The sequence below is a fragment of the Apteryx mantelli genome, chromosome 1 (assembly GCF_036417845.1).
Source record: "Apteryx mantelli isolate bAptMan1 chromosome 1, bAptMan1.hap1, whole genome shotgun sequence".
NCBI classification, from domain to species: Eukaryota; Metazoa; Chordata; class Aves; order Apterygiformes; family Apterygidae; genus Apteryx; species Apteryx mantelli.
Genome location: NC_089978.1, coordinates 82,837,389 through 82,864,344, shown reverse-complemented (window position 1 = coordinate 82,864,344; position 26,956 = coordinate 82,837,389). Strand labels below are relative to the sequence as shown.

Here is a 26,956-nt window from a genome sequence, read left to right as displayed (position 1 = left end):
AGGCAGAAGTACAAGAGGAAATTCAGTCCTCTGAACTTAAGACGATGATACGGTCTATGAAACTGCAGGCTGCTAACCTCACCAAAATTGGACTTTAATATGCTTACTCACAGAGCACCCTTTGCATAGCCCCAGACAGTAGCCCAAAAGGGCCTGATGATATGGTCTTCTTCATAATAAATCTGTGCTTTATGGAGGCATTCAGAGAAGCTCTTCTGCTTAGATTCCTACTTGTTGATTTCCTAGCAAGGCCATTGTTGAATTTTAAATGTATACATAAACCTGAGTTGGCCCCAATACAGGGCCTACAAGAAATGTGTGTCTTCTGTACTAGATATAAAAACATGGTGGTATGACTTCATATGAACCATGGGGAAAAATAGCAAGAAAAAAAAATAGGAGTGAAAGAGCTCAGGGAATTTTTCTCATTAAACACAAGGTAAAAGGTAGTTCATTTATTCTCTCTAAAAACATCATCTCTAGTAGCATCTACTTTGGACTTAATTATCCAGCCAGAGTTGCAAGAGGAACAGTGCTGAAAACTGTATAACAACAATTATTGACTAGGAAACTTTCTCAGCTCAGTTCTAGAAAACTATGCTAAAGGCAATGAGTTGTGCAACTCAGTTTTTATCTTTTCTAATTGTATTGTCCTAAAATACAACAGGAGAAATACATGAAAACGTAGTTCTTAGTAAGAATTTGGCCAGGAACCTTTTGAGCCAGGTCTACAGTGAAATACTCTAGTTTGGGAAACTTTTAATTGAAGCAATCAAAATATTTTGATCTGACATGTCATGAATAACAGGTGGGTGACGTACATTGTGTGCATGGTTATGTATTTTCTCAAAACTGAAACAATTAACATGTTTCTGTTGTGTAAGAAAAGGCTTAACCTCTTTGCTTAAACAGACCTGAATTCTTTCCTGAGCTTTCTGTAAACAGATCCAATGTCCAGCTATCCAGTAAGATGTATTTTGAGCTATCAAGCTGAAAGGTCCCAAAAATACATCTTGACTGCAGTTCTCCTGTAAAAGCTTGTGTCTTTATATTAGTAATGCTGGACAGATTAAAAGTGGGTGTAGCTTTTGAAATGAGCTAGGCAAAAAACCTTCAGTTTTGAAGGAAATATAAACATGCACACTTGCTTTACAGGGAAAAGCCTTTCAAAATAAACTGTCCTGACATCTCTTTGTTTTATCCCCGCCCCCCGCTGCACCTTTTGAAGTTAACAGCTGTGGGCCTTGCTGAACAGCTGAGGAGGTGTGGTGAGCCACACCAAGCCCTTGAGACAGAGGTGTGAAGGAGTGCCTGGAGCAAGAAACGACATGGGGAAACAAGGGGTGGGAGAGACACAGCATCTGTCAGGGTTGCTTAAAACACAAATGAAAATAATATTTATGCTACTTTGGTTCAGCGGGTGAGTGGAAGGAACAATTGAAAGCAGACTGAGGCTTAATATTTTGTTAAAAGTGTATCTAACTCTGCATACTAAGTAAAAACTAGGTAATAATGGATTTTTACTGGAGTCTTCACTTTCGAAAAAAAAAAAAAAAGGGACAGAAGAAGCTCCTAACTTAAACCAGATAAACAAAATACTTGTAAAGGTGTTTTTGTCGAGCCTTTTGACACGCAATTGATAATGATGATTAGGTCTCACCTTGATGTGAAAGCTGCTGTGCACTTTCGGTGTGCTAAAAGATTTTTTCTTTTCATTATAGGGTTTCCATGGCAACTGCATCCTCCCAGGTTCTAATTCCTGAAATTAATCTCAATGATACTTTTGATACTTTCGCACTTGATTTTACCAGAGAGAAGAAATTGTTGGAATGCCTTGATTATCTTACAGGTACTTTTCTTTTCAAAATGCTCAAGTTCCTCATAAAACATTAGTGATAGGATTTTATTCATTGCCCTCATTTTTATTCCTGCTCCTATCCCTGTTCAGAAGAACATGTAATGCTGAGCACCCCCAGAATGCCATACATGGCATTAGGTGCTGCAGGGCACAACTGGGATGTATTTCCCATCTCCTGTCCTCACACCCCTTCCCACCAGAGAAGGGCAAATGGGAGGGAGAAACAGTTAAAAGCCTTGGATCGTTTATCCTCCCTGCCTGGTGGAGTGGCCACCGCAGCAGTGTGAACATGAAAGGAGGAACAGCTTGAGCTCAGCATGGAAGGGCTCAGATTGCTTCCCCTGAGGAGGAAGAGCAGGGGCCAAATCCTATGTCCCTGGGTCAGGCGCTCGATGTGTCATGCTTGGGGCTTCCTCAGAGCTGCAGGAGAATGCAGCCTGGCAGGTCTCTTGCAAGCAACCAGAAGCTGTTCAAACGATCAACATCAAAGGCTCAGCAAAGAAAGCAGTCTTCTTATATCTCTGCATAATGATATTGCATATTTCCCCCACTGTGTAACTGTAAGACCGCACTGGGTTCAGGGCTGGAGAGCATGCAGTGTGCTCTCTGCTAGGGTAAGGGTTTGGTTCTCCACAGAGCAAAACTCTAGCTCACTTAACAGAGCATTTGGCCTAAAGAAGCCTGCAGGATTAGACCCTTACTCAAGGTCTGAGTAATGTGCAATCTCAGAGTATGTAATGACTCACAAAGAGAAACAAATTACTGTAATTAAGAGTGTTTTGATTTCAATGCCAGAATTAGAACAATTCATTCCAGTTCAATTGAAAACAGAAGAGACAGGGAGTAGGTTTTCATTTTGCCGGGTCTCTAAGCATCCTCTGTTAACAGTGAGAATTTACAATGAAGGACACAAAGCATTGTTAGAAAACCACTCAAAATTTTCATCCAAAAATTTTCATCTCTTAGCCCAGTTTGCAGGAGAGGTGCCCGTCATATTTCGGAAGAATGTGAGAATGCAGAGTCTCTGTGGTTGGATCTTTTGCCATGCAGAGGGCTAGTTTCTGGCTTTTCTGCAGGGAACAAATGAATACTAGGAGGAGCAAGGCTGTATGCACAGGGCAGCACCACCCTTGCCTTCTACAGCTGTGGGATTTTTTGGCATATCTGCATGAGGGATTTTATCTGCAAGAAATATTTGTAGCACTGTGTAACTGGGGATTGCAATCAGTGTTTAACACATACCCAAGTAAATAATATACAATAATACCATGTTATGTGTCCCTTGCTCCTTTTTATATGGCACCAATGAAATATTATCCCATCAGTGAAATGAATCCTACTCTCCCCAAAGTCTCCTGGAATCCTGCCTCTGTATTGAGTGTTCACCCCAAAACTGTAACATAAAACCTAAAAAGCCAAGGAAATGAAAGGGAGGAGTAACAAAAAGCCAGACTTGTTTGCCAAGGAAAGCCAAGGAAATGAAAGGGAGGAGTAACAAAAAGCCAGACTTGTTTGCCCTAACTTAGGAATCTAAATGTAAAGTAATCACCCTCAACTTCCTTTATAGTCAAAGAAGAGGAATAACTGCCTCATTTTAAGGCATGTATCTCAGGTCAAATGACGCAATTCTGGAGGTGCCTATTTCTCCCTGTTAGCTCTAAAGAGAGGCTAGAATGACTCATTCACATTTAGATAATTGCGTTTTAGACCTTTAAAGCAATATGGGGTGAATTCCATCTAACAATCTCTTCCCCTCACCCCAGTCTTCTCCCCTTTGCACATCCCATGCCAACATTACACAGCCTAATTGCTGTGGACTGCTGAAAATGAAGGACATTTCTGTCCCAAAATGAAAGATGCTTTGCCACAAGGTCCAGTGCCATGAAGATCATTTCTGTGGTCCATTGTGCTTGCTGTGCCACCTACACGTTGCCTCCTCATCCTTCTTCCTGCCTCATCCGCAGTCTTGAAAAATCACTCACAATTCAGTCTAAGGGAATTTTTAATATATTGAGCAGTTCCTAATCTACCATTTTCATCTTTGCCCTAGATGGCCAGTGAAAAACAGTTTTAGCCAGCTCTGACTCTATCAGATATAGTATTTTTCTTCACATTAATAAATAACATATGGCTGCAATGACAAAATCTAAACCACAAGTCCAAATTATCTGAGCATAAAAATGAACCTATCCAGACTGTTAAAATCATTTATTTACATATACTTAAATATGTATATGCATATGTGTATCTGTATAATCCCAAGAGTCAAATTCACTTGATTATTCTCTGTTTTTACTCTGGATGATAATTTATTTTACCCCTTTCAGATTGACGAATGGAATCTTTGTAGCTCTTACTCTGAAAGTTGTGTGACAGAGTGAATTGATCATGTTTGACAGCGTTAAATAAAATGAAGAACATTTGTAACTCCTATTGATACACCTGTGTTGCCAAATAAATGAAGAAGCCTGTATTATATTTGTCATCTGTACTTCTTCTGAACAAAATGTCAAAGCTCGAATCCAACCTCATCCTCTTGGCCCTCAGTTGTCTTCAAAACAATGGATCAAGATTGTCTTCTGGAAATTTTCTTCTCCTTTGGTCCTTCCTCAGTGTATTGTTTGTCAGATCTTCTTCATCTGCCCCCCCCCCCCATAGTTTTCTATGTGGCTCATTGAAGTTTGCATCTTTCTTTCTTCCCTCTATAGATTCTCTCTAGGCTATTTCATCCACAAATACAAATTTAACTACTTTATCTTTGTGCTGATGATTTATGCATCTGTCTGTCCAAAGCTTCTGGTATCCAAATGAAAATCTCTGATACCTCTTTGAAAGTTTCTAGCCAGACACTGAGATGTCCAGCTCAATATAGTAAAACAATACTCTTAATCTTCCTCTGACCATTCCTTCCTGCATATCTATTTTCTTTTGGAAGCTTTCTTAACTTGCCAGTTGCTCAAGCCTATCATCTGGAGCTCATCTTTTACCTACACCTGTATCTGGCTAGATCCAGACGATGCCTACGAGGGACACATCCTTTCTGTACATATTAAAGATTGTTTTGATCCATTGTGCATCAAAGAGTCCTGTCCTAAATCTTACTACATTGAATCTCAGCTGTAGCAATATCTATTCTTTGACCTTGCAATTTGCCTTTCTTAAGAAATCCCTTCTAAAACAAAGATATTTTCCTCACCCATCACTCTAGCTGTGACTGCACTTATGTGTATGTATCACCTAGCATATGCCAACAGTTTCTTCACATCAGAATAACTTCATTCTGGAAACCCTTCACAACCTACCTTTCCTCCAAACTTGCTTTCAATATTAAGAGATCAAAACCCATCTCCAATGAGCCAAATATCATGCTTTGAGTGTAATCTCTTTTTATTCAATTGTTTTTGGAAAGGTCTGGTCTACCCAAAGAGTATGTCTACATGGCTGTGTGACCAAGCCCTTGATGCTAAGCTTAGGCATGGCACGCTGCTAGCACACTGAATTTGTATCCATATCTGATGTAGCTGTGCATCTCAAGTTCTTCCGTACTGTTAAAGTCTAGTGTCATAACACACTGGGGAGCCAGTAGTTAACTGAGAGAGGTTCAGAGCAGCTTTCTCATCTCCCTCATATTCATAGCTGACAATGTGAACACTTCTAGCAACATTAGGTCAAAGTGATGGCTTACATCTTCCTCTTTTACTTAGGGTTGAAATCAGTAAGAAACCTTTACAAATTCAATCATCATCCCAGCAGGGAGGTGGACGGCAAACAAATGAAAGGAAGTTGAAGTATTTTGAGCAAATTTGTGTGACCTTGCACTGAAAGGAACTAGAAACAGTCACCCAGGAGCCACTGCACCCATGCTGGGACTCATCAGTGAGAGGTGGCAGCTGCTTAAGCTGCATCTTAGGTGAATGGACCATGGGAATGCTTTCAGTCTGCTTCAGGGCAAAGCCATGCAAATGACATTGAATGGAAGGTGGGTTAGACTAACCTGATTGACTTTGCCCTGAAAAGGAGTAGGTGTGCTCACAAGTTCAGTTATTTCCAGGAGAAAATTTAAGAAACTGCTTTTCTAATATTAGTTATTGCCTTTCAGGCACTTCAGATGTGGTTCCTGACTATGTAAGTGCGTCTCCTCAGTTTTGAGTCAAAGTCACAGAAAAGAACCAAGACAGCCTTCAGCAATGATTTTAACTCTTGTCAGAGAGTGTTGATTCATGAATGCAAGAGAAGGAAAGTCAAAGTGACTGAAGCACTTACCACTCACAGGTGTTTGCCCTGGTCCTCTTACGGAGATTGCCACTCCATGACCAAGGAGAGCTACTGTCATTGGGAAGCACTTCCTTAATCCACTGCAGTTTTCACTGTGTCTTGCTAAGTCACCTGGCACTGATTCCAGGTTCCCTCATTGCTCAAGTCTGTAAATTTTGGTGTTTCAGGAGCTGCTTCACTTTTTTTCAGCTTTCCTTGACATCGGGTGACAGTTTGTGGACAGGAGGCAGAAAACAGCCGAGGGTATTAACAGCATCAGCTGTCCAACTTCAGTCTTGTTATGGCTGTGAGTCAGTGCTCTGGTCTCACCCTGAAATGGACTGGAAGTGCTCATGGGCAGTCACTGCATCTCCACCAAGGAACAGGACTGAAGGGTGGGATACGAGGCTTTATGTCTTACAGCATTAGGTATGCAGCACTAGGATGGTTCTCCTGCTGCTTTGCTTAAGCGTGCTGGACTTCATTGTCCTGGGCAGTGACTGAGCGTGCCACATGTCAAAGGGCACGCCACATGGCCACGCATGGGAAGGTGCTGGTGCAGCCTTGAGATCTCCCTGGACTCTCTGTAGTGCTTTTCCTGTGGCATCTGAGCTCTGTAGCAGCACCTATAACTGTGATGGTGCAGCTAACCAATTAAGGTCATTCTCTTTAATTGCTTTATGGATTTACACCCTACAAAGAAGTATTTCACGTGGAATAATGATTTTTGCAGTCAGACTTCTGCATTATTTTGAAAGTCTTGACAAACCATTCACAGAGAAACTTCCCTGTGTATCTGCAGGAGAAGCAGGTATGTTTTCTTTTATTCTGAGTTGTTTATGACATAAATGTTGCTGAAGAACTGAGTTTCATGCAGTATAGTCTCAGGTGGGTGTAGGTTAAATAAAAGTGCTAGGGAGAAGATGTCCTTCTTAGGTCAAATATCTCTGTTGTTCTTGTCACATGAAGGCCTATAAATCTCCAGTCTTGTGTAAGGCCTGCCAGGTGTGCAAACTAAGAGAGAATTGAAGTTGTCTTTTTCAAAGAAGTTGAAGGGACTTAGGTGCTACTGAAATGTAGACATGGTTTGATGAATTTATGGTTCATTAAACATTCAGTAATTGTTGCTTTTCATTAAATTATTATTTATTATCTATGTTGCAGTAGGGACACATACATTTCTCAGGTATAGAATTTCATTCTATTAGTTGCATGAGAAGACTGAAGAAGACTTTGGTTGAGTATTATCACAGAAAAATTGGATCCACTTGTATATTTGTAATGAATTTTCTTTCAAATCTTTTTTGCCTTTGAAGGAAAGGCAAAATATGAAAATGAAGCCTCAGCTATAAGAAAACTTAAAAAATAGCTAAGGTAGATTATCATGCTAGAAACCTATTTGAGGCATAGCTGACAGGAGCAATACTGTCTTATATGGCTTTCACAACAGTTAGCCTCAGTCAGTACACACCATCTAAACTGCAGCACTAAACTTTTCAGAAGATTGTTTTATTTTTTTTTTCTCCTTGTGTTTATATTCCCCTCTTGGGATGACTGCTCTTATTTTAGTTCTTTTTTATCTCTCTTTATTAATATCCATCTGTCCCAAGGGTTGCTCTGCTGAAAAAAAAAAAAAGGCACTGGTAAGCTTCTGTGCTACAATATTTAGAGCATCACAAATCATGGTCATATCACAAAACACATCTGAACGTTTCCTTATGCCTCATGGTTGAAAAAGGCTCTTTGGAAATGCGTCTGCATTTTCATCCTTGGGAACATACATCAGCAAAACAGGAATATGAACTATACAAATTCTTAAGGGGAAAATAAAATAGATGGTTCATAGAAATAAGTTGCTGCAGAAGAAAAGGTGGAATTCCTTCAGAGTGGCTTTTTTTGTTGTTGAGGCCATTATCGCTCACAAAAGTTAAAGAACTGACAGCAAAAATACCTACTTGGAGTTGTCTTCTTTTTCCTTTAATTCAGGCATATTTTGGTTGTTTTGCCTGGAGTTTCCTCCCTCCTAGCTCTGTGATAGCTGAGAGGAACAGTATTAAGCATAAGTATTGTTTTCTTGCATAGTGGTGGCATACAGGGACAACAATTAGGAAAGGGGCCCCCACTGAGATAAGCATGCAGGACTAGTCTTTCAAAGAGTTGCCCAGGCATAGAAGCCAGGGGGACAGGCTCCTTTAGGGTCTGTCCACAATCTACCTGTCCCGTGAAGGCTTGGTTAATGATAAAATGCAGCGCCTTTGATTTGGGGGAACAATCTGCATAGACACGTAAGTAGAGAAGTTTGCTAAATTCAAATAATAAACTTTTACATAAGGTGAATAATCAGCGCCATTTGCTACTCTCATTTAGGTGTTTGGTTCTGTGGAAAATGCAAGCAAGGAAAATTCATACTTAAGAAGTTTGCTTCAAGTTGCAGTTCTTTAAACAGGTCTTTAAAAGAAACCTAGGTGTTTTATATGTGAGAACAATGTGTAGTTTGCTGCACAGAGTGACTGCAGTGATCCTGTTTGTTGATTTAAAAAAGGAAGCAGAGGGACAACTTTTTTATTAAAATGTTTGGATTGTTTTCTAGAATTATTTAATTAGCAATGATGTTGAAGTTCAGGTTGTAATAATTGTAAAACCATGATATGATAATAATGCCTGATGTAAGACTGAAAAAGTGAGTTGTATAACCAGCAGAAATTATATGCATGTATATTAAATAGGCTAGTTAGACAATAAATAAAAATGAACTTGGAGAGAAGACAAAATTAAGCATGAAAGCATGACTGTTTGAGTGATGTCCCAAAGTGACATTTTTTAAATGGGACACGTCACTGAACTTATGCCCATCTCTGTTAAGATAGACAAGGCAAACACTGCTTTGAAGTCAACAGTAAAGAGGGTTGACTTTCCCTCTTGATATATGCATCAATGAAACTTTGATAATTTTAGCATAGTGGTCAGAAACAAACCTAGCAAAAATAATGGGTGCTCTCAATCACAGTTTAACGTGACCACCAGCATATCACTTGCACTGGGGGCATCTGAAGTTAAAGCTACTTTAATACAAAATATTTTCAGTATCTGGAGCTTCTAGGTGATGACATTTGATAGTAAGAATTCCTCAGCAATGATTTATTGACAATTTAAGTTACCACTGGAATTAGCAAAAGTTGTTCAGTGATCTGTTGGACAGTATGGCTACAAACTCACACATCAGATGCATCCCTTAATCTCAGGTGAGAAGGGAAATATTTTACTGATTATTTCAGTAAGCCTCCTCTTTGTTCTCAATATCTCGCAGCTCCCAACCCTCCCACCATTCGAGAAGAGCTCTGTACTGCTTCTTATGATACGATTACTGTTCACTGGACATCAGATGATGAATTCAGTGTGGTCTCTTACGAGCTGCAGTACACTATCTTCACTGGACAAGCTAATGTTGTTAGTAAGTATAAACCATCTTATTTCTTGTTCTGTTTGTTTATGGTTTCTCTGCAAAACAAGTTCCTTTAAATATAAAGGTACTCGTGTCAAGAATAAAATGAAAAAAAAATTTTCTAGAAAGTTTTACAGCCAACTATCTGTATTTTAAATCCAAAATAATAATGATTTCAAAGAATTTTAAAATTCAAAATTCATCTGGTTAAAGTGTCTTGTATGTTTTCTGGGAGTACAATGCAATGAGAGCTTCCTAAGACTAAAACCAGCACATATTCTCAATGGTACAAATTCTGTCCATGTTAACAGGATTTGTGTCTTACGTCATAGGGCCCTTACTGAAACCCCAGGGATGAAGACCACAATTGCATTGCCACGGTCAGTCAGGCACTTAGGAGCCTATGTCTGACTGGCCATTAGTTAGAACTGGAACCTCATTGTCTTTTAGGTACCCTTGACACCTGAACATTTGTCAGGAATACAAATTAAGTCCTTCTGACTTGTTTGCACTGTCTGCAAGACTACAGAGCATAGGTGTCTGTTAGTATATCAAAGGCTAAGGGAGCAAATATCAGTGGAACAAGGATTAATATGGTAACTTTGACTTATAATGACATTAATTAGCATTGTTCGATATTTCTTATTATAGCACATTTGTATTAAATACACTCTCTGTTTTGAATCTGTGACTTTCCTGAATGAACAAATTTACTGATTATTCCTTAAATTTTTCTGTTGTTAAATAACTATTCCTCTGAGAAAACAATATTGTCTGATCTTTGGCTAGGAAGTTAATACTTCTGGGTTCTGTGTATAATGGTCATTGACTAACTATGACTTTTGGAGAAGTCATTTAATTTCTTCCTGTTTTGGTTCCCCATATGTTAATGAGAATATTTTATGTGTAGTTGCTTTATGAGACTAAAGGAGTTTGAAATTAATCAAATTAAACAAAAGGAGGAGTTTATTTGATCAACATGTATCTAAATTGTGGAACTCGTTGCCACAGAGGATTGTTGTTTAAAAGTTTGTGTGGATTCAAGAGATGACTAGACAGATCATGCAAGAAAAATCCATTGAGAACAATGAAGTGCAAAGACTACCTCATGGCTCAGGAAGTCTCAGAGCTGTAAACTGTTGGACCCTGGGAGAGTATACAGATTAATGATCATTATGTGCTTTCCGTGTTCTTAAACACCTTCATAGGCACTTGCTTTTGTCCACCCTCAGATACCCCGCTCACTTGCTGAGCTAGATAGGCTTAGCTCTGACCCAGTGCAACAGTGATTTTGTTCTTATGAAATACTTTGGGATGCTTTGATGAAAGTCAGTGCTGTGGCCGTGTTAACATACTTTGTATCAGTGGAAAAATGGCACAGTCTATGCCAAATCTCAGTACTGAGCCAAACTTTTGCACTGACTCTTCTGTTGCTGTGTGCACCTCAGCTTCTCCATCACTAAGATGGACGTAGCCCTCCAAGCCATCTGAAAGGACAGCTGAGGAGTCATGTGCTGGTTTTTCAGCACCATTTTTAAGTAGCATACTATTACTATATTATGATTCAGAATTACTGAAAAATGAGCATCCGGGTCCACTGAAAATTTGATGAGTATTTTTTGAAGCCTCCATTTAGTATCTTACTCAGCAGCCTAATTTTGGATGACACACTAAAATTTGAGACTGTTCACTAGAAAGACCAAGTAAACCTCAATACGTGCTTCTATACCTGAGCAAACTGGATACAAAAAGGGTCTAATAGTAATTCTGAAGGAATTGGAGCAAGGCAGACAAGGAAGGAAAGGCTTATATGATTAATCACTAATAAACAGACAGATTTAGTGATAATATGGTGTATTTCTTGTTTTCTGACCCATTTTTATCAATGCCTTTATGCAAGAAGGCATGCTGTAGTTAAGGGTGGATCAGGTATTGGCATGGTGTACAAACCGCAGAAGGGTGTGCCATTTCCACACCTTTGTGATGTGAGGTTTTGCTCTTTGCTTGCTAGTGAATAAATAAACAGTCATTTCTTTTGAGGCTTTATTGTAAGTTTCCCATGTGGAGGTGAAAGCTTTGATCTGCAAAACAGATTTCTTGAGAAATGCAATGTGGTAATTTGGGGGGGGGGCATAGCATGAAGTGCTCAGTGTGCAGTCTGAACCTTAATTCTATCACTGATGATTTGCAAAAATGGTGTCATTAAAAGATTGAAGAGAAGTCTCAAATGAAAACTCTTCAAGAATATCTGTTTATGAAATGTTCTTAACAGCTGAAATGAAAGTAGACCTGATTTTCCTGCAACATTTCAAGGTGGTGAATGCCACGCTGATTCTACATCACTGTGACTCCACTGACTTCACTGGAATCTCCTATTTTATACCAATACAACATGAGAACTAGCCTAATTCTTCTTTTCAGAATACAGCTCTTACACAAATATCCTGGCAACTGTTAGTTTCAATTTCATTAAAATCTACGATGCTAACCCAACTTGAAGAGTTTTTTCTAAATGTTGTAAAGCTTTCCTTATCTCTGCATTTAATGTGGAGCTGTGTACCTCTAATGGAGCTGTTCCTGCCAGTTTTAGTAGAACTGCTACAGATCTGCCCAGATTTCTTACATACAAGATTCTTCCAGTTTGTTCCAGCTTCAACAGGTACTAAAGATTTTCCCACTAACATCCTGATTTTACTCAGTTGGATTCTCTTTCTTGAAGAAGAAAGAGAATCTTTGTTGGATTCTCTTTGTTGGATTCTATGCTTTATCCTGTAAGAGAGTTTAATTTCTCTACTGCTGTAGGTGTCCTTACAAGGTTGTTCCGAGAACACTGGAGTGTTAACCTCTTGAAGTGTACTATAATAATGTGATATAATGATATTTTCATAGAGATATTTTCACTGTAAGTTACTGTGTTGCATTGTAGCCTTCCCATTTTGATGGACTAAAACTAGGTGATTTTTTAAAATTCTTTTTTAATGCAATGGAGCTTGGATGAGCACAAATTTCTATTTACAGTATTTGCATTCTGTTGCACATGATTTTGTTTTCTCTGCTTCTGTCACATCCCCCCAAAGTTGCTGCTGGTCATGTGGGTTACCTGTAACAGAGAATGTAAATAGATTTATAGATCATTTTTCAATTCTGTGTAGCTATGAATTAGGCACAAGGGAGTAGCTAAAGTACTGTATTACAACAACAAGCTGCTTTCCCCTGAGACAGTGGGAATCACTTTGCATACATACCCACCTACTGTGCTAATGAAAGTTGTTATTTTGGAATCCATTTCTTAAAACCACATAGCCAGACTGACTGCGCTTTCCACTCTTTGGTACATTTCCCCCATTAGAGGCATATATCATTCAGGGATTGCTATGAATTCAGTAACAAAAACAAGCAATACTATGTTTTTCTAATGTATTTTCTGTCCAACATAATCAGCTATATTCTCTTTTTATTAACTGAAAAATTGGAGAATTAAATTTTGATGGAAAATGTCCAGCAAGAGTATTTCATTTTGAATCCTATTTCATACAGGAAAGATTATTTCCAAATGTGGCCAAACTGCTTGGCTACTATATGCTTGGCAGCACTGTTTTGTGCAAAAGCAGTATAGAACTTTAAATTAGGCAGACTTTTACTAACGCAATTGCTCCCAGAGCTATACCATTCACACATTTGCAATTCTAAGATGCTGCTAATCACCTGCAATCTGAATATTATAAAAGCTTTTAGAATGTCTTTGTCACTACCTAGCTAATGTGCACTATAATTGCATTATCCTCTTTCAATACATTCTCATGTATTTATTGAGTTTTTATATATTTTTTGACATCATGGAATTGCTCGAGTGTGCTTCAGCAAGGTTAAAATTTAAACACTCAGCTTCTTACTAGCTGCAATGCAAAATATCTTCATGAAAAACACGCACGGCTCTCTCCAAGGCAAAAAGCAGTAAATAATTCTCTCTTTCTTGGTAATTGGGATTTAGGTTGATTACATCAACTAAATATTAAAATTCACTGTATTAAGGATACAGTGTACTGTCAGAATCTTTCCTGAGTTACAGGGTTACTGTTCCTATGAGAAGATAAAATTTTGTAGAAGGGTCTAAGAAAATTAAGAGCCCAAGCTTCCCTGAAAAACAATGAGTTTATGATTCACCAATGAGCTTTTGAAAATTCTAGCTATTGTTCTTTCTATAAGATTTAATTTATTAAAAACAGATGCCTTACAGTCTTCAGAGTGCTACTGAGGTTTTTAGTATCTTCCAATGGTACAAAAGTAAGTTCAGGATAAAACCAAGAAAACCTCTACGTCTTGGAAAGTATCAAAAGAGTGTATTTCTAAAAAAACCCCAAATGCTATGTGTTTTGCAGAAATCCTGCATATATTATTTTCATTCATGTGGGAGTGCAGAGTGGGGGTGGGGAGAGCTACATATCTGTCAACTTCACCTACTGTTTTTGTTCTACCAGTTTGAATTGGTAATAATTTATTGAAAGAAAGCATTTAAAATAATTAAAATGCTCAAGAGATTAAATAACCTTCCCATGACTTATGTGTTCCTCTTTTAGTTTTTAAGAAGGTATATTTTATTAAAATCAAACAGTGTAAATTTTAGGAGGATTTACGCCTTGGGATTTTTCCCATCTGCTTTTTAAAGTGCATCAACAGCTAACACCAGGGAAATAGCTTTACAGATTATTACCTCCAGATTCTGAGAAACTTGTTTTGAAAACTCACACATCCTGTATGGACATCACTGTGCTCACTGCACCATTCCAGGATGTAATTTAAATTCTCAACATTTTTGTAGGCTACAGTTTTAAAATACATTGTTTTACCACCTGCAGGACCCTGTAAAAAGCCCTGAGTCTTGGAAACAAGAAACCCTAATCTAGCCAGGGTGAGAACTGGGTACAATAGCGGACACTTAGCTGTTACTGCTACTACAATGACAAGAAGAGAGAAGAGAAGATGTGTGCTTTCCACTTAACCTACAGCCACCGGCAGGGAACCAAGAATGAAAATACTATCCCCTGAATGTCTGCATGTCCAGGCTATTTCCTCATTTCCCTGATCATTCTTAATCATCTTTTTTGTATTAAAACAAAAAAGGCTGTTCTGATAGATCAGAACTGGAGACAAAATCTTTTGATGTAGAGACAAAATATTCTTTCGTACCTAAAAGCTTAACCTGGCTGTCACTAGTTGCTTTTCTTTCTTCTGAAGCATTTTGCACCTGTAGTTTGAGGATATGTTTTGCCTTCATTCCCAAGATTTCTGGATCAGAGTTCAATCTGAAGCCTTATATCAAACCACTCTCAATCTGGAAGCCCCCCTTCAGGAAAGTGCATGAACACGTCACTAAGTGTGTTGGTGCAGAGGTACGTGTGGAGTTTGCTGGACCAGGAAGGCTTACCTGGAAAGGTGACCAAGTGAGTCGCTGTGCATCCAACATTTATTGTACACCAGCAGTCTGATGCCTAAGGCAGGAAAGACAAAGATAAGAAACCCAAGCTGTCTTTTGTTGTCAGAGAAGGTAGAGCCTTCCCCTAGAAGATGAGTCAGATTAAAGGTGAAATGGAGGGGTCCCATCTATATCTACTGACGGTGTAGAGAGTTAGGGCAGATAAGGTCCTAGTTTAGGAATCTCTGTTCTTCATTTGAAGAACTTCCCATCAGGTGGGATGAATCTAGGCCTGCATGTGAACATTTTGCCATTAACCCCTGGCAGCAGAGGACAAGATGCAGCAATGCCTACAATTGCCATGGTGGTGCCTATACACAACTGCTAACTAGATTATTTAAAAATACTATAATTTACTATGTGTGAGGATCTACTGGCAACTGGGTATTGGGTAGATATAAATCCACATACATGGGAGGAGAAGAGAGAATGGAGAGGAGACCCAAAGCAGTGCATCGGTATCTTTACAGTCCTTCATGTATTTATTTAGATCCAAGTTTTATACTTTGTTAAGGAGAGAGAAGTCTTTGGAGGGTAACATCAAAAATGTAATGTTAGCCTGAAAAATGTGCCCTGATTGGAGAATTGTGGTGACTGATACAAATCTTTAGTTTCTAGATGATTTAGCGAAAATCTGGGCATTTCTGTTTCAGCACAAAGGTTTGTTTATATATTGCCTATATACCATAGACCATTGCTTTTGAAGTGTGGACTTGGAAAGGGGGAGACACTCCCAGGACTACCTGCTTAATCCATCCCACTTATTGTGGTGTGTTAGTTGATACCCCATCAGTTATCTGTGTTAAGGATTGCTAGGCCATCCTGGACTCCCTCTAAATTCTGTGCTTCATTTTGTTTTATTTTCGCTTAATATTTATTTTGCAGTAGCACCTATGAGACAGGCAAGGGATGGTCTTAATGTAAAATCGATGTGGTAATTCAGCTGCAGAACCAATGTTCCTTTACCTGAATACTTGTGGCAAATTTTTATTGGGAAAAGATTAGGATGTCTCTGAGCAGTCAGTAAAATATTTTATGCCAGGATACTGCCACTTTTCTTTCTTCCTGTCAGGAGCCCTATTCACTCCCAGAATAAAAGGTAAATACCATTCAGTAGGTTCAGTATGCTTCAGGCATAAAACAGGACATGGATTAATGCTGCTGTAGGCACATTACTACAGGTGCTAGACACAACTGGCGTTTTCATGAGGAATAAGACTGGGTTCTTTTTTCAGGAGATGATAGGTGATGGCTCTATGTGGTCTAGTTTTTCAACAGTCTTGTGAAAAACTAAGTGCTGCAAAGTCATTTTTCTTTCCTCCATTTTTTCCAGATATAGCATGCTTTCAGAAATCTCTTGTAGTTGATATTTAGGGAGAATACAAGTGGTCAGGATACTCACTGGTTGGAGCATAAAGAAGATACTAGAATCCATTTTTTTCCCCTTTAAACAAGGAAACAGCAGCAAAGAAATGTTCTCTGGTAAATCACAGTTGCTATTCATCTCAACAGTAGCTAACACAAAAAGTGATGTTCTTGATGAGACAGAACAGGCTAGAGAAATGTTGGTTACCATCTGTCCTTCAAATTCTGATCTTTACAAACTAAAAACTGGAAGATGGGCTTATTTGTTTTGCAGCTCAGTGGGAAGAACAGTCTGAAGGCCAGAACCCAAACATGGGCTCAACCTGAGGCTCAGACTTCAAATCAGGGTGTAGGGAGGGGAGAGTTCATCTCACTTCAGGTCAGCCCTCCAAGGTTAGAGGTCTCATCTAAGCTAGTCAGCTTGGTTTCCTCTTTGTTCAAGAAATAGAGAGAAGCACTTGTAGTAGGATGTTCACACGTGGAGAGGTGGAATGAACCATTCACTGATTACTGCCTCCCCTCGAAGTTGTGAAAAATAGATTAGGCATTGCGCCTCTTCATTAGATGGCAGGGTGATATGAATCCCACCTGAAACTGTGCCTCAGTTCTCCATTTGTACAGCAGGATTAATAACTGCCTACCTCTCAAGGATGCTGTGTAATATCAATTAGCAATCGATAAATTAATGTTAAGAGAACTTTGAGACAAAAGCTATATAGTTCTTAGATTGAAATTTGGGTTATAAATTCTATTACTAATGATCCCTTAGTAAGAAAAACACATCCCAAATTAGGAATGAATCTTCCAGTATGGTTATGAATAGTCTATGAATTTGTAAAGCTGTATCACGTTTTTTTTTTGTTTTTTTTTTTTGAAGTTTTGTGTCCAGTAGCCTTTTACTTCACATAAAGGTTTTTTATTGACTAATATACAGAGCTGAAATTACTACTTACTTGCAAAAGATACAAATCACTAGTACTTATTGGTTTCCTGGTAAAACATGAGTTAAAAGCTGAAAGCTGGTTTAATAACGCAGTAGCTTGCATAACATATTCTATGCCCAGTAATGTCAGAAACCAGAAAGACTGTAAGGTTTCTAATCCAGTCAAGGATTTTTCTTTCATGTTTTCCAGCTTAATATGCACACACACATGCATACACTTCCATCCACCTGTATCTCTTTCTATCTGTATAGCTATATAAATGGTTGTGAGCATATATACATTTTATGAATGTTAGCGTTGTTACTTACATAAACATTTGTGAAAAGGTAGCTTATAGAGAGCTATCAGACTGTGGTTCCATTTGACCAGGAGCTATTATATGGCCGATTCACTGGCGTTGCAGTTATAGCATGGTAGGAAAGATTTACATAGATGAATAAGCTCATCTTGGGGAGTATTTTCCTATTTTGCAGATGATATTGCCCCCCTTCCCCTTGTTTTACTTACTTCCTACCATGTTATACCTCTTTGGTAGGCATCAAGCATATCCAAAAAAGCTTGTAACTGGAAAATTATCCAGCTGTTTCCCAGTTGACATCTAGACACAAGGAAATAAATCAAAAAAGTTGCATACAATAAATTATAATAGCTCAGGTTACATCCTGGCAAAATCTGGAGTGTAAAAGCCAAAGCTTGCTCTGGAGCCCATGCTCTACCCAGTCTGGCCTCCAATGATTTGCTTCAGGAATGCATACCTGGGGACTGTCAGCAAAGGTGCCTCAACAACCCTTCTAGCATTACTGCTTATGTTAGTCTTAAAGCTTAAACTGAGTTCATTAACCCAAGAAGGAGATTGATGATAATCCTCAAGTACTTAAGCAATAAAGAATTCTTGTGTTGGGATATGAAAATCCCCAGCCTGCCGATGCCTCCACTGAATCATTTCTTAAATGTCCTTCTTTTTATGGTTGACTTCATGTAGCAAGAACTTAAAAGGTACCTTGTTTGAGGGCTGATAAAATGAGTTAGTGGAAATAAGTAGCAACTTGCTAAAAGTAACAGCACTTTAAAAGGTATGGAAGCAAAATTCCTATTGGTTTTTCAGTGCTCAGAAGTCTCTAAATGTTCCTCTGTTACAAAGTGTTTTGTATGTTGTGACTAATGTGCTTGCTTTGAAATTGCAGGTTTATGTAACTCAGCCGACAGCTGGATGATTGTTCCTAATATCAAACAAAACCACTACACAGTGCATGGGTTACAGAGTGGCACTAAGTACATCTTCATTGTTAAGGCCATTAATCAGGCTGGCAGCAGAAACAGCGAGCCCGGCAAACTCAAGACAAACAGTGAGTAGCATGCAATCCAGCACGCACACATTCTTCTCCTTTCATGACTTTCTTTCTGCGGTTGGTCTTTGAAAGGTACAAGAGTGCAATGAAAACTAACTTGTTTAAAGTGCTTCCCAAAAGGAGAGCCACTTATGTCACTCGACTTAAGATTGTCAGAGTAGAGCAGAAATGGCTTTTTTTTCTAGACATGCATCTGTATCTGTCACTGGAAATATAATTTAGGAATGAAGCCATCACATATGAAATGATTGAAAATACTCATTTGTGCTTTTGTTCTAATTTCTTCTTTATCTTTTTCCTTTACAAACCAAAGCCTTTTCTTATATTTATAAGAAAACATTTTATTTTTGTAGAGTGTATTATAAGATACTTGTTAGCTAACTAACTTTTATCCTCCAAAATGATCTCTGTCTTGGGACACTGGAAACTTTCTTAGCACCATTCACCCCATTTTATTATGGAGTTCAGCAGGATGGTAGAGTCAGAGATCTCACTTTAAAAAAATGGTTACGCAAATTATTAGCAGATAGAGTATAGCAATTTTAAGACTGATTTTCAACCTTTTTCTTCTTGTGTCCAGCCAGTCCCTCAGTCCTTCAGTCATGATGGGTAACTTTAAGTACTGGAAAAGGACCACTGGGATTTGTGCACTATCTGAAACCTGCTTCTTGAAGGGGAGGGCGTTTGAAGAGGGGTGGTATTGGATGTCACAGGAAGGAGGATAGTGGATGCAGCAGAGAGTGGCATGTACCAGCTTGTGAGTTTCTCTATCTGCTCTATGCCTGGCCTGCACTCCTGTGTAAAAGCCACTCACACCAACCGCACATCTGCTACCAAGAATCTGTGTATTGCTAAATACAGTAACCTGTGTGCATGCATAAAACCAGAGGACCCTTTTGGAAATGGCAATGTTTTATCCTCTTGCCTTTTTGTGACCCAATGTGGCTCAAAAGTAATGTTCTCTCTCAGGTAACTGTGAGAAATGACATGACCAGATACAGTTCAGTACAAAGGGATCCTTCAGATACTGCTTTAACAATACAAAGGCTACTGGTCAGATAGAGAGGCATGCTGTAGGTATTTTAGCGCTACCCAATGGTAGGAAAAAGCAGATACTTTCTAAGGGGTACGTTTTACTTGATTGCAATACATAACTAAATACATATTATGAAAGTAGACTATATCCCTAAAACTATAACTACTCCTTAGCTAATTCCTGACCTATGCCTAACAATATCAAAAGAGAATTAGTATTGGTTTAATAATTTTTCATTTTAAATGTCTGCACTTTCAGATTTCCTGGAGGTCTGAAACAAAACATACTGGCTGTTCAGATCAACTGCATTTCTTCTTACTGCAGCACTAGTACTTTCAGTTTTACTGCCTAAGAATTAGTTAACTGTTCCTTCACAAACACTGAATAATTCACATCTTATTTGAAGTATACATGTGTCAATGCCATCAGGTCACAGACCTCATGAGAGTGCTCAATTCTATTTTCTATGCATGTCACCAAATCTTCCACTTGGTTTTTTTTTTTTTTTCTTGATATGAAAGACAGTAAGAACAGAGGGGGGATAAGGGCTTTGCTGGATCACTCATAGAGTCAGAGTTTCCTAGATGTCTCCTGGAGGAGGTAAATGATCTTTCCGCTTTTTGACACAATGAGCTAGCTTGTCAAAATAGTGGCAGACTTTACATATCTACAGGGTTCGGTTTACCAAAATGCTTCCTGTTATTGTCTACAAACCTTGTGCTACAGCAGAGGATACTTGCCAAGAGCAACAGCTTCAGTAATGTTTTTAAATCATATTATTTGGACCAAGATACAGTTCACTTCCTTCTTTTTAATGCATGGTATCCAGCACTATAGCAGCATGTAGGTGTCCATCCAAAATGATCCCAAATTGTTAACTGTGCTTGTTATAAATAAAGCCATGAGTGAATGAACAGACAAGGCTAGCGCTTATTCTCATTTTCAAATGCATTTTGTGGTATTTTAAATCATACTGTTTTGCAGCAATGATAAAGATGTTATTATGGAGTTTTGTCCCTAGAGAATTAATAGATTGTAACTTATTGTAAAATCTAATATGCTGTGAAAAAAGCAACCCTCAGACCTTTATTAGCATGTATATTGGTTTCAATTACATGCAAGAATTAGAGTATTCAGGTTACTTCTAGGTCACAGATAATGGGCATGATGATTATGCAGGGCTCCTTTCAGGGATTATCAGCACAGGGAAGTTAGCACACAGTGAGACTGACAGTAAACTGACAATGCAAACTAGCTAGTGCTGGGAGCAGGATAGGTTAGTCTATCTTGAGAATGCTTCAGAGGAGGAGATTAATATGATTATGTAATTTTGTATGCTTCTTATAGGCTCTCTAATCCGCTATCCTTTTGAAAATTAAAACTAAGTTATTCTTTTGCCATCTTTGTGCATATCTAGGCCAGCCATTTAAACTGGACCCCAAATCTGCTCACAGAAAATTGAAAGTGTCTCATGATAACTTGACAGTGGAACGTGATGAAACATCCTCCAAAAAGAGTCACACACCTGAGCGGTTCACAAGTCAAGGGAGCTATGGAGTAGCTGGCAATGTGTTTATTGACAGCGGACGTCATTACTGGGAAGTGGTTATAAGTGGGAGTACATGGTATGTACATAAAAATATATGAAAAGACCCACCAGTTCATACCAGAGGTCCATCCTGGTGCCTCTGACAGAGGCCAGTAGCAGAGGCTTAGGGAATGGTACAAGAACAGGACAATCATATACTTTTACATATTTTTATCAGAATATTTTCCCAACCTCCGGTATGTTGTGGCTCTGGAACTTCGCAGACTGGATGGAGTACGTCTATATTTAACAGCCTTCAAGGGATTTCTCTTCCATGAATGTAGATGATTGATTGTTTTTTGAACTATAAAGTATGTCTTACATTTTTAGTGAATTGGAGAGCTAAGAAAGTTTTTTCTTGTTTATATCACAAAGTGAACTTTGTGACAGATTTTTTTTTATCAAACATGAAAGATCTTAGTGAACTTCAGTAAGAAAAAAAAGGAATATGAGGACACTTTGATGATCCTGTCTCACAGGGCTGGACATCAGACCTGGTTCTAGGGAGGGAGCAGGGAACAGGGAGCAGTAATGCTGCAGGTCTATGTCTCAGCGGATGAAACAAGAGGCAGGAAATGAAGGACTGCATTCCTTTATTCCTGAATGATCTTCCGTGTTATACAGGTACTTCAGGGGCCCTTTGGTCAGTGGAAGAGAAGTCATCCTTTGGGGTTCAAAGGTAGCAGTTATGATGGAAGGAAATGGAATGGAAAATGAATAAGGTCTTCTGGTGTGCCCTATCACTCAAACAAGAAGTTGTTTGCTTGTGCCAACTATGAGGAATAAAAATAGAGTAACTTATGGCAAGTTAATCCCTGTTAGATTGAAAGCCCAACAAGCACTGCAGTATGTCTAGAATGTGAGGAACGTATACATTTATTTTATATATGAGAAATCAGGTTTTTGCCAGGATGTCCATTAATGAGAACATTTTCACAATTCTCCTACCCTGCACATCTTGCCATAAATTATGGTTTGCAGAGCAAATGTCCTCACCTACAATGCTTCACTTGGCCCAATACCCAGTCTAAAATATGCTCATTTGAATCTAAAAACCACACCAACATCTGGCAAAACATATTTGGGAATGGCAAAAACGTTTTTTTTAATGTGTGCTTTGATGTCTACTCTTGCATTCCTTCTTCTGGGCCATATATTAAAGGAGCAATGAGAGATCAGTTTAGCTGACAGATAGCAATGTATTTTAAAGTCAATGAATTCCTCTGTATTCATCTGTTTGGAAGTGGAAATGTGAGGCCCAGTGATTTAAACTCTGAGTTGCTCAGTACTCAGCAATTTTCTTTTGAATACCAGAGACAAATGTTCCAAAAAATTGCCATAGCAGCCAAACTACAAACAATGCAGGAGACAATAGTTTCTCTGACCTCTCAGACCCAAAAGAGAGATGGTGAAAAACATTAAACAAATATGTGCAGATATTATGATTAAAATTCACTTAATTAGAACTTAATCAGCATAAATAAGAGGCTCAGGCACTCCTGTGAGTCCCCTGGGCTAACATTTAACTTTATTGACAGATGAGCATGGCAAGAAGCATTTGTTTTCTTGAGTTGTGTTTGTTTTACAGGTATGCCATTGGTATTTCCTACAAGTCAGCACCAAAACATGAGTGGATTGGGAAGAACTCTGCCTCTTGGGTGCTTTGCCGCTGCAATAATACATGGGTGGTGCGACACAACAGCAAAGAAATTCCCATAGAGCCCGCGCCTCATCTCCGGCGGGTAGGGATTTTGCTGGACTATGACAATGGTTCCCTTGCCTTTTATGATGCTTTGAACTCACTACACCTTTACACTTTTGACATTACATTTGGACAGCCTGTGTGCCCCACATTCACCGTGTGGAATAAGTGTTTGACAATTATAACTGGCTTGCCTATCCCTGACCACTTAGACTCCTCCGAGCAGCTTGCATGACTGCTAAAAGCCAGAAGGTAGAATGATGCATTTGCAGTGGGCTGCCAGGCGGCTGCCACAGGAGCTTGCCTGCAGCTGGCGGACTGTAGGGCATCCCAGGCATTGCTATTGCTTCCGGACAGAACTGAAAATGGGAGAATCTCTCTTTACTGTGTACTTTGTACGGAAGGACAAGAAATGGCTTTAATAATATCTTAGAACTTCTTTTGCCGTTGGTTTTGTTGGGTTTGTTTTGTATTTAGTCTCTTATAGGAAGGTTTATAAATTATTTATAAAAAAAAAAAAAAAGAGAGAGAAAAAGAGCGAGGGGAAAGCCTGATTTGGATACCTGAAAAACAACTGATTTGTTTTTGCATGTTGATGGCCCTATCCATTAAAGTTTCATCAGCTCATTACATCATTTTATTTTACAATGGATAAAAGCAGAAGATTGGAAGGATGAAAACTGTGCAGTGGAAAAGTCCATATACTGCAGATTTTATTCATGTCAATATTACTGCTCTCGTTACCAATCCTACTGTGTGCAACATCTCCTAATTTCTACTTTGCACATAGGAATGTGCAGACCAAAAAGAACAAAAATATACAAGTAAGGAAGTGGAGCTAGCCAACAGAGCAAAAGGAGAAAGTTTAATTTACTTCTGTTCACAGGGCAGCATGTTCTCTGTTTATAAAAAAACATGTGAAATGTCTCCTAGAAATGCGAGTGGATAAATCATCTGGTGATTTATTTTATTGATGGCAACATTCCCATCTACCAGTGCTTCACTTTCGTCTTTGGGAAACATTTTAGAATCACTGAGGATCATATCATCTCTGAAAATCAGCAACACTGGAGGAGAGCAGCCAATCCAAGGTCTGACTGTAGCCTAATTTGATAAAGCACTGTACCGTTTAAGGTTTGATTGTAATAGAAGATGTCACAGTTCTGATGGTAGACATATGAATGCTTATTGCTGATTTTACAAGGTTCAATGCAGCAAGCCTAGCCAGTAACTAGGAAGTGAGACATGAGTCACTTACCATGGATTTTAAATTAAATACAAATGTTTTATTGTTGTATACTATGCAGTATCTATAACAAAGCAAGGAAATCTGGTTTACCAGTGCTGTAAGGAGAAACACTGTAGCTGGAGTTCACTCATATTTATCATTGTCTTGTGTTGTTTGGGGGAGCACAGTTCTCTTTGTGAACAAGGAGTAAATAACAAAATTTCAGCAGCAGTAGGAATCTGCACAGGTAAGCTCTACACTCATCCAGATGTTGGTGGGTGGAACGCCAGTTAAGTCAGTATGGTTGTACCCACTTTATCCCAAAACTGAATTTGGTGCATTTTTTTCCTCTTTATACAGAATAGGAGCCCTTTGTAACTACTCCAATATTTATGTATAAATGATCTTTTGGGGAGATTCTTGAGAAATATGAAATGTAGAAGGCTATATGACAGCTTTAAAAGAATGGTTTTCTTACAGTGTTTTGTAGTTAGTACGCAGGGGGTGAAAATCTGCCTGTGTAGAATGAGGATAAGTTGAATATCAGCACTGAGAAAAGGTTTGTTTAGTGGTTTAAAATCTTGCTGTAGGTATCCTTTGTAAAGGATGCCTTAATGCACTTTGTTCACTAATGGGACCAAAATAAAGTGGTCCCAAGCTCAGCTTCAAATTTTCTAAATTCAGATTCTCCAGGTACAAAGATGTACTACAGTTTGCCTTATGATGACATAGAAGAAGCTTATGAGCAAGATGATGAATATGTACATGCTTATAGGGGGTTTTTTTGATAGAAAATAAATGCAATTCCATGTTCCATTGTTTTCCCTTTACATGCCCTGCTAACTCCTGAATTAAATGGAGAAAAGTCTGACACTATGTTGACTATAACCATTGCTTCCCGCTGGGGCGGCTTTCAGTGGTTTACAGCTACGAGCCACCAATCTTTCCAGAGGTGACATGAATAAGGGAAAATATATACATACAGTATACTGCAGTGTTTATTGTAGCTCTGATGGTAAAGAAATAGACACCCTCAAAAATGAAAAAGTAAACAAATCCCCAAACATTACATTTTATAACTGAGCGCAATGTTACCAATACAACCTGATGTACATTGTCAGGTGGTCTGGCCAAGAATGTTTGGAAGGCGATTCAAATATCATGAAAATTATAACAACAAGTTGACAGGAAATGATTGATACAAAGCTGTGATAAAAAAGTGCAGGAGGAAGGGAATTTTAATATAGGATTGTTGCCAAGTTTCTGCCTAACGGAAAGGAGTATATTGTTACCACAGTATGTGTAGTAAAGCCCTGTACCTCCTGTTTTGCCAGAAATATTAAATCTAGAAGCTGATTTCAGTAGTGAGCAAAATGAAAACACTGTTCAGTGTTTGACCATGCAATGCTGGCAGAGATCAAGCTGAATGGAACTAATACCGTGAGTTTTGAAAGGTACCCCATGACTTCACACATTTTCATTTTAAACATAGACCATGAGTCTAAAGACAGATCTTGGTTTTCACCAAGGGAAAGAGGATGGCCTGTTATCTACAGGCCTTGCTGTATCATTGTATTTCAACACAGAATACTTCATTCTTCATTTGGAGCTAAACCACATTTCTCTAATGGACTATTAATTCAATCAGTACTCTATGTGCACATATGTTTGTGTGTATATGTGTATATATATCTGTGAGTATACACACACCAGTATATGTGCAGATATAGTGTAATGTGTATATATACATACATACATACACACAGACTGACAGTAATTAGTCAGGTGTTCCTTTTTCGCTTGTTCCTTGAACCATTTCATATTGTGTATGACTATGAGGAAACAAGTTTTCTATAAATGATATTCGTCTGGTTATTTTTTAAAAGAACAAAATCTGTTTATTTTGCAATACTTGATTCAATTCATGATTAAACAATAAAAGCATCCATTTGAAAATGTAGCTTCTGTGGTTTGTGGCATGTTACTTGGTCCATGACAATTGATTGAAGTCTAGGGGAACGGTGATCCTTGTGTAAAAATAAAACATGATACTTTAATACAGACTGCAGGTTTGTATAGAGGTTTTTCCTATTTTCTGAAAGTTTTATGACTAGGAATGAGGTAGTGTGGTATAATGCCATATTTAACAAAGGCAGATTTCTGAGCAATACTCTGCTGAGATGCAAGCAACGAATGTAACAGATGAAGCCTATGTTGGTGTAATGATCATTTCAAGGATGTACTTCACACCAAAGCTGTGATTCAGTGGAGTTAGAGCAAACTGTAGAACAATCCCTTTAGAAGACAGCAATATTGTCTCAGAGTAGTCAAAGCTCTCATCCAACTTGATGTAGAGGAGAGGTAGGGAACCTTTTTCTTTCTGAGGCTAGATAAGATTTTCCATGCATTAGGCTTTCATATGTTGATGCATGTATAATGGGGGGAAAAAATCTTTCAGCAATGGGCCATATTCCATGATTTACTTAGTAGACTGATTAGAATAATTATTTATTTACTGTAGCTTTACAGTTCATATTGTTTAGGGTCTAAGTCTTTCCTCCTCATGATCTTGTGCCACAGCTATATGTTATTTTGAAATCAGTTACAGGCTCTGGCCAGATCTGCAACCTTGGCCTTGATCTTGCATGCTCTTGCAGGGGCATGAAGGTGTCCCATGGACTGTATTTCTACATTTCTTATGCCTGTGTCATTGGAAT

The 26,956-nt window shown here is 38.6% G+C and overlaps 1 protein-coding gene across 4 annotated transcripts in view; it reads left to right on the top strand.

Annotated features, from left to right (window-relative positions):
- The window catches only part of MID1 (midline 1), a 151,466-nt gene extending 125,286 nt beyond the window's left edge, over positions 1 to 26,180 (top strand). For 3 of the 4 annotated variants that reach the window (XM_067296491.1, XM_067296499.1, XM_013951240.2), the window contains exons 6-10: positions 1,722 to 1,849; positions 9,420 to 9,563; positions 18,521 to 18,682; positions 21,139 to 21,346; positions 22,898 to 24,023. In XM_067296491.1, coding sequence (XP_067152592.1) covers positions 1,722 to 1,849; positions 9,420 to 9,563; positions 18,521 to 18,682; positions 21,139 to 21,346; positions 22,898 to 23,246 — 991 coding nt within the window. In that variant the 3' untranslated portion in view covers positions 23,247 to 24,023. Of the gene's footprint in view, positions 1 to 1,721; positions 1,850 to 9,419; positions 9,564 to 18,520; positions 18,683 to 21,138; positions 21,347 to 22,897 lie in introns of all 4 variants that reach the window. The other variant, XM_013951248.2, reaches the window with a different exon arrangement.
- The last annotated feature ends 776 nt before the right edge of the window (positions 26,181 to 26,956 follow it).